At 37.5% G+C, this 13,049-nt stretch overlaps 1 protein-coding gene across 4 annotated transcripts in view; it reads right to left on the bottom strand.

Annotated features, from left to right (window-relative positions):
- The window catches only part of LOC308701057 (A disintegrin and metalloproteinase with thrombospondin motifs 2), a 228,152-nt gene that overhangs the window by 46,590 nt on the left and 168,513 nt on the right, over positions 1–13,049 (bottom strand). For all 4 annotated transcript variants that reach the window (XM_081383081.1, XM_081383083.1, XM_081383080.1 and 1 more), the window contains 2 exons: positions 12,331–12,530; positions 427–510 (listed from right to left, as the gene is read on the bottom strand). In XM_081383081.1, the coding sequence (XP_081239207.1) occupies positions 427–510; positions 12,331–12,530 (284 nt within the window). The remainder of the gene's footprint in view (positions 1–426; positions 511–12,330; positions 12,531–13,049) is intronic.

Below are 13,049 nucleotides of genomic sequence, written 5' to 3'. Positions count from 1 at the left end.
TTCCCAATCACTTCAATTGATTAAAAAATGCCATTGGTTGATCCACAGCTTAATGTGTGGGGCTCCTCAAGCAATGTTGAAACTGTCACAAAACCACAGTTTACACTTTTTGGGAAGTCAGTCTACAAATTGTTTGCAAATATTTGTCTCTGAAGCATTAGCCTAACTAAAGGAAAGATTACACTAAATATTAGACTACAAAGATTTGTGATGTCAATTGAACAAGTTTTTTTTTTTATGTAGATAAAATATGTACTGATTATGATAAAGATGTTTAAAATTATGATAATGTATAATAAAACCAGAAGTGTGCAATAAAATAACAAATAGGGCAATAATAATAATAATTTCATGCTGACTTTAATTTTTCATCTGATATTTGATGCATGATGTTATTAGTCATGATTCACACACAATGGTTCTTACTTTTTTGGCATCCACCAAAACAATCCGAACTAGCACCACGTTTATTCGTGCCCCGAGAGATTGGTCATGATAGATCTCGTTAACCTGTGAAGAGAGAAAAGCAGTGTTAGGTCCAACATTAAGAGCTTCATATTGAGACTGATATTGATATTGTGAGCATAAAAAGTCTCACTATACAAAACACCTATTCAAGAAAATTATGTTCAACTTCATACTTAATACCTTTTAGATTCATGTTTAGATTCATACCTTTTAGACATGTTTATGTTAGAAAAAAAAGTGTGATGGAAAATGGCTAGCATCACTTAAAGCATTTTAAAACTAAACTGAGTAAAAATATTAACCCTAACCCCAAACTTTGCTATTTGTATACTAACGTTCAAATGTTTGGGGTCAGTCAAATATATATATTTTTTACTTTAATAGTTATGTTCAGCAAGGATGCATTACATTTAAATATTAATAGTGTTACAAAAGATTTCTATTTTAAATAAGTGCTGCTTTTGAACTTTCTATTAATCAAATAACTCTAGACTAGTCTGATTTGCTGGTTTTAGAGGGGTTTCGAGAAGAACATCTAGAACATAACACGCCAGCTAAGACGAGAAAACCACGAGAGGCCAGATCATTTTCAGCATGGTTTTTCAGGTTTTACCAAATTTTGGGGGTCATTTGGTCCCCACAGACACATGTAGAAACACACAGACAAACTGCAGAGCTGGACCCAGTGATGGTCAAGAGACCCTTTTTCATTTTCCATGATTCTGCAGTTTGACTTCTCACCCCACGCTTCGGCCATCTTTACTTGTTCAGTTTGCTGAAGGATAGGCCTAATGCACTGTGGGAAACGCGGTTCCCAGACAGAGAGGGAGACAGAGGCAGACAAATTGGTACAGAAGTTCAGACATTGTGTCCTCTGCCGCTCTGGAAGCCTGCTAATGAGACACTGAGATGTATACACAGCCAACAATAATGAGATTTCTGATGGACAGACTGCGGGAGGGGGAGCGGGAATAAGAGATGAAGACAGACAAGAAGAAAGGGGCTTAAAAGAGGGCAGCAAGGAAGAAGGAAAATGTGGAAAAGGATTATACAACATGCTTTCCAAACCCGATGTGTCGCTGCACCGACTCACCTGCTCTTTTACATTGCCAAGCAACCGGCAAACTTCAGAATGGGGTGGAGCCCTGTCTCTCTAACTCTCTCTCTCTGTATTCATGGCATTCCCTCTTCGTTTGCTGTCATTCTTTTTGACTGTCAGAATATGTTTTGGTTGTGCTGTCTCTCAGTGTTTCATTATGTTTCTGCAGACTTTGTCTTTATGATTCACAACTTTTCTGAATTCATCATCTCTTCAGTTTCAAATAGTATGTGTCTCTACAGCGGCCAAAAGCTTATCTTTCAAACTAGTGGATAGGCCTTTACCGTAGAGTTTGCCAAGATTTCTTCAGAAATTCTAAAGAGTGCAGCTCTTAGGCTTGGTTGTCTTAGCAACCATGTTAATACAGATGCCAGGTGACCATGACTCCAGTGTTCCGAACTTTAATGATCGTTAAACCGAGGCACGACTTTCATACGGCACACACTGTGCAACACCTCAGGACTCTGCATTAGGAGAAGCAGTGCATGATGGGATATGGCTACTGCCTTGTTTCCAGACTTCACTTCAAAGAAAAATAAATACATGGCTGGCAGTGAAAGTTTCTTTATCTCATATTATTACAGTATATGCTAGGGCTGAAAGGTATAATACAGTATATACTATAGTATGTATTGTACTATTATGTGAGAGTAGCAGTGTATAAATTGGCATTCTGCTGCCATTTGCATTTGTGCATTTTGGCAATCCAAAAAAAGTAACTTACGATGCAATCAAATGGTTTTAAAGGGCCCCTATTGTGGATTTTTGAAAATGATCTTTCATGTAGTGTGTAACATAGCTCTAAGTGAATGAAAACATCCTGCAAAGTTTTAAATCTGAAAGTGCACCGTATATAAAGTTATTGTCTTTCAAAAGTAAGAGTTGACTCTTAAGTCAATGAAATGAATTGTTTTTCAAACGAGTCATAAGCCGTTTCGTTGTGATGTCAAGACGAAACATTAGCATATTGCCCACCCACTTATTGCACGGCAATGCGCGCGCAGACACCAGGGAAAACTTGAACCTCAAACCGGCAGCTGATTCCTGTGGGTACTGGATAGCATCATGTCGAGAAGACGCTGTGCTCTACAATGTGAAGGTAAAGCCAGTTTTTTTTTTCACTGCCCAAGTAGAGCATGTGAAGAATCAGTGGTTAAAATTCATCTTTACCATGATATCACAGCAGTATAACCCTAAACTTTTGCTGTGTTCCCTTTATTTCACTGATGACTGCTTCTCAAATCTCGGAGTTCAATGCAGGACTCTTGAAAATACTTAGTTTTGAGTTTTATATTGTGTAGGTCTCCTGCTAACTGGCTAACTCACGTTATCACTGTCTTACTTAAATACTTCTGCTAATCAGTTTGTGGGCCACTATTACCTATAACTGTGTCTATTAATGCAGATTGTCTGTCATTCTCACTACTTTGAGGAAAGATTAAGCATGGAGCAAGATTTGTTTTACCAGTGTTTATGTTACATCAGTCATTCACATCAGTCATTCACGCTAGAGCTCGGCTAATGTATACATTGCATACATGCACTGTTATTGATACAGTTTCCACGTGTTTACCGCAATATATTACAAAAATACTCAGTAAATAAATTAGTACAGGTAAAATAATTGGTTTGTTGATGGACATGCACTTGTTAATGCTGATGGTGAGGAATTACAGTTGCAACATCTCATAATGTACCTCAAACTGAGTAGTGTATCACTGAGAAACGTCCTGCTCGAATCGTCCTTGCGATGGAGGTTTGGGTTGAAGAACTAGTTCTTCCAGTGTTTCATCATCGGTCTCGTGCTCGCATTGGTATGGTAAAATCGACGTCATTGTTTGTTACTGTCTTTAGTTTACGGTGTAGGAAGCCTCAGGACAGCTGACGTTGTTATGGCAATGGGCGTTTTTGTTTTCAACGTGCGCGCTGTACGCGGAAAAACCAATCACAACAGACTGAGCTGTCTGGCAAATCAGAGCAGAGTAGCTCGCGGAAAGGCAGGATTTAGAGAGATTGATCGATCTGACAAGTCATTTGAGAATCATTGAAAATGTGCAAATGTATATTATGAGGAAATTAAACAGTATTTTGAACTTTGATGCATGTAAACCTGTTGTAGGAGACTCCAAAACAACATTAAGAAACTTTAAAATAGCATAATAGGGACACTTTAAGCCAGTTATTTATATCTTTTGCTGTAGTGTGTCAGTAAGAAATATCAGTTTACATTTCCAAACATTCACTTTTACACAAGTGCCTAAAATTTTTCACCGTACTGTAGCTTTGCAGGTAGGAAGTGGACTTCAAGCGGTTTCTTCAAATGGACTGATAACATATTTAAAATTATGAGAATAAAGGACATTATTCTCGCAAAAGCTGTATTATCAAAATCTTAGATGTTTCAAAATTTGGTAACACTTTACAATAAGGTTCATTAGTTAACATTACTTAACTACATTAGTTAGCATGAACTACATACGTTACATGTACTTACCATAGTAATAACAGTAAATTACGCATAATTACATGCAACTAACCCTCAACCAAACCCTAATCCTACCCTAACCCTATAGTAGTTAATTAATATTACTCAGTACTTAAATATATAATTACACTGTAACAATGACACCTTAAAATAAAGTGTAACTGAACTACAGCATTTATTAATCTTTGTTAATGTTAATTTCAAAATTTACTAATACTTTATTAAAATCCGTGTTAAAATTAGTTAAAGGTAGGGTAGGTAGGATTTAAAAAAAAAACTTTTTTTATTTTTTTTATTTGTTTAAACTGTCTTTATATACCAATACATAATTAAAATGTAAGTGCTCTGAAAAAGAGAGTATACAAATCGAGTGACTGTAGACCAGGGTTCACCAATCTCGGTCCTGGAGGGCCGCTGTCCTGCAGAGTTTAGCTCCAACCCCAATTAAACACACCTGAACCAGCTAATCAAGGTCTCACTAGGCATACTAGAAACTTTCAAACAGGTGTGTTGGAGCTGGTTGGAGCTAAACTCTGCAGGACAGCGGCCCTCCAGGACCGAGATTGGTGAACCCTGCTGTAGACCTTTTAATCTGCAATAAACACAGCTCATTATTTCCATTCGGGACGAAACAATTGATTGGTTTGGGCGACTGTCACTCACTCTCGCAACCATGGCTACCACCCCTGTTGCTAGATCTGCCCATATGCGCGGGCACCCGTTTGATTTGAGGAGTGCAAGAGAGGCGCGGAACCTACGAAGAGTAAAATTATGGCAGAGAAAGAGCATTCAAAATTCAAAGCACCTGCATATGCAGTCAGCGAAGGCAAACAAGGCAAAAACTACTTCCTCGGACCCTGGTTGCCCGCACTCTTGAACGACCTCCTCTGCTTCGCCCTCGACCACGGACCTGTCCTCGAACTGATGATGCGGTACTTGTCTCCGGAGTGTAGTCTTCATTAGAGTCAGCAATGTTTTCATCATGGAAACTCTTACATGCAAAACACCGTATATGTTATGAATCTTACACGAAATTCACCTTCATCACAGTGTAACTGATGGTAATGGAAAAACGTGTATCAATGCAACCTGTTTTTAGCTTTGCCTTATAAATATAGCTCGTTACCTATAAATATAGCTTGTTACCGAATCAAACAAAGTAGGCTATATTTTAAACTTTACCAGTATCGATATGCTAGCTTGATAGTGAGTACTAAAAGTAATCTTATGTTAATATTTATAGTGATAAAGTTAGGTATTTTATTACATGTGATTCTGACATGATGTCACTGCATGCACTGCGCTCCCTCCTCTCCACTCGTCTCAGGTAAATAAATGCGACTTCCAGCTGAGCCTGAGCGCGTTCATGTGTTTTGAGGGCGTGGCTTTGGAAGGAGCTCAGAAGGGAAGGGGTGGAGTGAATGGAAATAATTAGCTGTGTTTACAACAGTCGTGAGAGGTCTACATACACTCGATTTTTATACTCTCTTTTTCAGAGTACTTACATTTTAATTATGTATTGGTATATAAAGACAGTTTAAACAAAAGCTAGCCTGTTTTTTTTTTTAGAAAAATCCTACCTACCCTGCCTTTAATGCACTGTGAACTAACATGAACAAACAATGAACAGCTGTATTTTCTATTAACTCTGTTAACAAAGATGAAAAAAATACAGTATAACAAACGTATTGCTCATGGTTAGTTAATGTTAACTAATGAACCTTATTGTAAAGTGTTACCAAAAATTTTAACATGCTACTAAAATGCTGTTGTGCCCAGCCCTACTACGCAAATGCTCACATTGTTGGAAAGCTTAATATTAATTAGAGTCACAAATCTTTATCAACACCAATAGTGTTTTTCTTCAACCTCCTACAGAATAAAAACACTATAGATTCCCCCCTTCCACCCATCTCTCTCTATGTTAATGAACGTGAGAGTGTAGGTCTCATTAGTACAGCCCTGGTTGCTGGCCTTGTTCAGGAGCACTGGGTTTCATCAGCATACAGGTAACTAATGGAGACCTAGAGGTCGGCAAGTCAGAAAATCATTAATATCCCATTAATAATGCAGCAGGGGCTAGCATTGTGGCTTCACCGCTTTAGGGAAGGAGGGGATAGTGAAGAAAATAGCAGAGGGTGCAGATAGGCACATAGAATTAGAGGAGAGGGGGGGCAAAAAATCTATGTGTGAGTATGTGGCTGAGTGACTGGGGGGGGGGGTTCTTATCAGACCTGTTTATCATCTGGCCCTGCCAAACTGTAAAAAGAACATTGATAGAAGAGATTTAAGTGCCAAAGGGGGAATCTATAGGGTTTTTCTCTGTAGGAGGTTGAGGAAGAACACTATTGGTGTTGATAAAGATTTGTGACTCTAATTAATATTAAGCTTTCCAACAATGTGAGCATTTGCGTATAAGGGATTTAAGTGCCAAAGTGTTTCCTTAATCACAGGTATAGTGGGGTTTTAACAATACACCGTCAAAGGAATAGTTCGCTCAAAAACCTTCAGTCATAATAAACACCATTGTTTCTGGTATCTCAAGAAGAAAAAATGACTGATGTCTATCTTATGAAACTTTTCAGTGAAAACCTAAATTTCTGTATTTCTCACATCATAAAGCTTCCCTTAGATATGGAATATATCAAATAAGACATACAGTATGGAGTATTTTTATGATGCTTTCATGATAATTTTTTGTCTTTTTGGGAGCAGCACAGCACCTATCCTCATTCACTTTGATTACATTAAAAATAGTGACCAGGAAATCCTTCAATAATAATATTTTTTTTGCTTATAACATATAACTTTGATTTATATTTTCATTAATATAATGAGTTTTCATTTTGAGTTAAACTACTTCATTAAAGTTACCATGAAATCAAAATAGATTTTTTTTATGGAATATTGCAGTATTAATTATTTATTCGTGCACATTATTATTATTATTATTATTATTATTATTTAAATCATTTGCCCTCCTAATCTTTAATCAAAATAACTTCTTCTCCCTCTTGCAACAACACCTCTTCTCTGATGACGTGTTTACTGGTGTGAAGGCGGGACAACCTGTCACTCACATGAGATCATAGCAATAACAAACCACAACCTTACAATCAATTCTCGATGGATCGTCCTACATTTTTTTTCTTGATCGAGAAGCCGTTTTACTCAGAAATATGTCACAATGGGGAAGAAAATATTTTTTCAACTTCCATTTCATGCCAACTATAAGAAGTAAATATAATAAAAAAAATGAATGAATATAATTAAAATAATGTAGAGTAATAAATAATAATAATAATAATAATATATCCACTTTTTGGCTAATTGTCAAGCTGTACTCATATTTTAAATGCCCCAAAATGATCTACATAAAACAAATTGGTGTAGGATTTACTTTTTTCACTCAGAAATTGCAGGAGTGGTAAATTGAATCGGTCTACTGTATATTCTATCGTAATTGTACAATATTACGTATAATCTACATGCGTCTTATGGTTTTATTGAAAATACAGATGCTGCATCTAAAAAAAAAAATACTACAGAAAAGACTTCTTGCCAGTGCAAACAAATTTTGACAAATCACTCCCAGACAAATCTTTCGATCCCCATACAACACTGATTTCACCTTGCATCCCACATATATATTATGCTGAATCATCATCGTCCTGTTTTAGTCCAGGAGAGGAAAGTGAATGAGCACAGAAATCCCATTAAGCTCTTGGCTGGCGGTCCTCCCAATCTCCCATTCATTCTTCTGTGATGTACAGGAATGCTCAGAGATATGAGGGTACGCATTGGTGGACAGTATTTGCTCAGACTCATTACTGAATCTCTGCCATTTTCACTTGACATTTTGGACCATTATTACCTGTCTGACATTTGAGGGCCAGAACAACATGTCCATGAAGGGCTGATTACATAATGGTCCGTCTGCCCACGTCTTGTTTACTCCTGAGGAGCGACTAATATAGAGGGAAGCAATTAATATTGTCGACTTTCAATTCACACAATTAATGCTACACCCAAAGGTCTCAGCTCCATTACACAGACTGGCTTCGCAGTGGGCACCGTCGAGGGGCTGTGATGGCGTGTTCCTGGATCTGATGTGGTACTTTCAGTTCTGTGCTAAAGGCAATCTTAGATCAGCATGTTCTGAGATTTCCCAAGATTGAAAACTAGAAAGAAGTATCAACAACAACAAACTCTCCCATAAAGAGCTTCTGCATCAAATACTGGTCCATTATCTTGACTGCAACACTAAATCTGAAAGTCCCAGACTTAAAGGGGTGGAATAAAGGTGAAGAATTGCTGATTGGTGGATTGGAAGTGTGGGCGTAAGTCAAAAGGCCTCCAGATCTTTTGATCCCTGTCTGACGCATCGATTCCTCATCATTTCCCATGGACCTATGAAGTGAAGCCAATCAATCTTAGTGCATTTTAAAGAATTGTTTCACTCAGTTCTATAAATTGAGGGCAGACCATTTCTTCGGAACAAACAAAAATCCCATTCACAAATACATCAACTCCCACACAGAGATTAACGTATCGAATTAATTCAGGAAAATGCAAAACATTCACAAACACTTTAGGCCAGAATCAGAATGCAACATAATAAACAAATAGAAAGCTATATATTTAAAAGGTGTCAACTATACAAGTATCTATCCATCCATCCATCCATCCATCCATCCTTCGGCTCCTTTTACATTCATGAGCTGGAATTTGAATTTATAGGGCCTCATTTCTTAAATATAATGAAACATAACTATTATAACCTACATTTAATATGCATTTCTATAGGTGGCTTGTCAAACATTGATTATTATTCATTCATACTGAAACCTACAAATCTTCCAAACTACACTTGCAGCAGTTGCAGCAGACATGAATGTCTTTGAATTTCATTCTATTTTAATATTAATTTAACATTTTAAATGAAAATAACAAAAAAAATTGTTATTTCAGTTCAAATCCAAATCAAATTCAGGAATTTAAAAAGCTTCGAAATTCTAAAGGCATTCTAAATTCAGTTGTGAATGGCGCTCAAGCAAGCCTGCCGCCTACATACAGTCCCGTAGACAGATCCCTTTTCAAGCAGACAGACAGACGGCTCCCACTCTCTCCTCCTGCTGGATCATTCAGAAAGACCAGCCACTGACCAGGGGATCATGAATGAAAGACTGCAGAGGATTTTTCTCTCTGAGCAAACACAGCAAGTGACATTTACGCACACACGCTCAACACACACACACACACAAACCCAACACAACATAACAACAAACTCCGGTGCTACGCGTAAAACATCATCACACACAGCCCTTATGTGCAACAAACAGTAAAAGAGAAGCAGCAAAGTGGGGAAGTCAGGGAAAATAGTTGGAGGAAAAAAGGGCAAAACCTGCTTTATGTCTCTCTCTTTTCTCTCCTTGACTCTCGGAGAGCGAGGGAGACATGCCTTCCAAAAGTGAGCAAAGTAAACTTTCAAGAAGAAAGCAGCAAGAACTCAACGCGTGGGAGAGAAAGACTCAATGTTATTTATATATTTCTGTTTATCTGTTTTCCTGTCATTTATTCAGAATGCAGCGTTTGAAACACCCCCTAGGATGAGAACTAGAGGAGAGGAAAGGAGATGGCAGCGGCACAGCTGCAGAAATTGTTCAGGGACTCATGATAACTGGAGAAAATATGCAATATAGAGAAAAATGGTGAGGTTATAATACATTTTTCTGTAGCCTTTTTCATCCCATCCCATTTTATCTTAGATGGAGTGATCCATGATGTAGAAAAATGACTGCAGAACTCATCTAATATGTGTCTGATTTTACCTCACATCATTGACTATTACTGATGATATAATATCTGGCCATCTTGAGATTTTTTTTTTGGACTTTTGGCTATGGCTAGCTCTCTCTCTCTCTCTTTCTTTCTCTCTCTCTCTCTCTCTCTCTCTTTCTCTCTCTCTCTCTCTCTCTCTCTCTCTCTCTCTCTCTCTCTCTCTCTCTGTCTCTCTCTCTCTCTGCGTAGGTTTAATTTGTGGAGATTAAAGGACACATAGCAAGGAGCAGATGAGATCTGTTTTGTCCTGAAGCATATTTTCTCCCCTGGCTTACCGCCACCCCAGAACACATGACATAAAACCACTGATTTACTGCATCCAGCATTACCTGAGCTTGGCATCCTTCTCATCACAAAAAAACAAAACAAAAAAAAAACACCCTGACAATTACAGAGACAAATCGCACAAAATGAAATCAGCATAAAGTCAGCCAGACATCTACTCTAGAGACAAACGTCAGTGAGAGCTGAAATATTTGCGAATGTATGATTTTAACTACTGCATGTACTCCTTTACTTCAATATCAGAAAACTGCTCCAAAGTAGTCCAAAGTGGAGTTTATAAACATTTAAAGCTAAACCTGCTAAACACTTTAATTGCAATTAATCTCAAAATTTAACAGCTTCTGATCATTTTTAAGGAATGAAAACTAAAAATATATGCCAAATAAAAAAAATTCTGTGGATTATATGCCCATATAATTATACCAGAAAGTGGTATATTTATACAACATTGATCTTTGCTCATCACAATTACATAAAAAAAACTGATGCGAGTTTTCAAACTGCATCCAAATGCACAAGTGTAAATCTGAAAAGCCCCATATTTTTTTGTGATTTAATTTGGAGTTTAATTGAGAATACCTTTTAAATTACAATTTAATTCCCAAATCAGCATGAAAGTGCAATTAAAATCAACTGAAATTCATATAACAATAATTTTTAACTAGAAAACAGTAAGGCTAACATACACATACTAAAAACTATTGTTGATTTCATGGTGACTTTAAGGATAACCAAAGAACAAAGGAAAAAGAGAAATAACTTTTTTAGATTTAATAAGGATTTATCAATATTTAATTAATAATTGACGCAGTGAAGTCTGTGAAGTGTTTGATAACTTTATTCAGATTCTGTATATACAGACCCTTTCCAAAAAATTAGAATATCATGGAAAAGTTTATTTCCATAATTCCATTCAAAACGTTAAACTTCCATAGATTATAGATTCAGGACCCACAACTTAAACAATTTCAAGTATTTAGTTGTTTATTTGTACATAATTTGGGCTTCCAGCTCATAAAACCCACGAAAATAGGATTTCAAAAAATTTGAATATTATATGAAATCACACAGTAATTACACAGTGTTACCATGGTCATTGAACCAGGTTTTGGTTCTTTTGGCAGTGTGGGCAGGTGCAAATCCTGCTGGAAAATGAAGGAAGCATGAAGTGCTCTGAAAATATCCTGGTAGACGGCTTCGTTGACTCTGTATTTAATAAAGCACAGTGGACCAAAGTCCTCTTTTCTGATGAGAGCAAATTTTGCATCTCATTTGGAAACCAAGGTCCCAGAGTCTGGAGGAAGAATGGAGAGGCACACAATCCAGGATGCTTGAAGTCCCGTGTGAAGTTTCCACAGTCTGTGTTGGTTTGGGGAGCCATGGTCCACTGTGCTGTCCACTCAACGCAGCCGTCTACCAGGACATTTTCAGAGCACTTCATGCTTCCTTCAGCAGGCAAGCTTTATGGAGATGCTGACTTCATTTTCCAGCAGGATTTGCACCTGCCCACACTGCCAAAAGAACCAAAACCTGGTTCAATGAACACGGTATCACTGTGTAATTACTGTGTGATTTCATGTAATATTCTAATTTTTGGAAATCCTGTTTTCGTGGGTTTTATGAGCTGGAGGCCCAAATTATGTACAAATAAACAACTAAATACTTGAAATCGTTTAAGTTGTGGGCCCTGAATCTATAATCTATGGAAGTTTAACGTTTTGAATGGAATTATGGAAATAAATAAACTTTTCCATGATATTCTAATTTTTTGGAAGGGTCTGTACAGTATATACTACCTGTTAGTTAGGTGCGATTAATCGTGATTAATTACAGAAAAATGTGTGATTAATTCATTATTATTTTTTTATCGATTGACAGCACTAAGACAGACTTTGAAAGCTCAACTTTGAAAGCAAGTTTTGAAAACACTGCAGGATTGAATATAAATGCTATAAACAGTAGTACCTCAGGTGTCAACACTGTGTCTCTAATGCTTCACCACCAGTCGGTTTCATCTCAGCTGTTTATTGTAATGCTGTCTTACGCCTGTAGAATTGATGCATTGTTGACAGAATAGTTTCTATCGTTCTTTGATTTTTCTCAAGGGTAACCCAAACACAACAGGCAGCGTGGGTGGCTCGAGCACACTTACGATGTTCATAAGAGTGAGGAGGTACTTCTCCACATGCTGCTGTCCATGAAACTGCACCACAGAGTCGTCCACCCCCAGCAAAACCTCAATGTTGTAGACTCGTTCGGGGGACTGTCTGCGGGCTCGTCGGCTCTGGTTAATACTGCGTTCCACGCCCTGATACAGAGTCTCAAGTTCCAACAGTCCGCCCAGATCAGCACCTATAAAAAAATATAAAAAATCAGAAATTGAACAGTTTTTTAAGTGTAAACTGATACATCTTTACGGCAATGCACAGACTTTCTTTTCCTTTTAAGTGACATTGTTGAAGACATGAAAGGAAAAGCTGTTTTGTAGCATAAGAAAGCTATCAAACCACTAGCCACTATATGTGAGGTCATTTCCTCGCCAGGCGGAGAGATGGAACATGGAGGAGAGAACACATTGAGGAAGATCTATCACCTTGTCTCCATCACCCAATCAGCTGGGGGCATCTTCTATGCTCCAATTATGTAACGTTTCCTAGGCAACCTGCTCATGGGTAAACCAACGCTCGGTGCAGACTAATATTAGCTCACCAGTCACTTTCTTATTGGATGATAATCCGAGAGTAAGAACAATATTCATCATCTTAATGCTGAGAGTCAGTAACATATTATTACAGGGCAACAGAGGCAAGAAGACAAGCACAGAAAATTTCCAATAAACCAAATAGAGAGGTGTTTGAGTGTTTTCTTTTC

The sequence above is a fragment of the Scardinius erythrophthalmus genome (assembly GCF_964197995.2).
Source record: "Scardinius erythrophthalmus genome assembly, chromosome: 13".
NCBI lineage: Eukaryota > Metazoa > Chordata > Actinopteri > Cypriniformes > Leuciscidae > Scardinius > Scardinius erythrophthalmus.
This window is presented reverse-complemented; position numbering and strand designations above follow the sequence as displayed.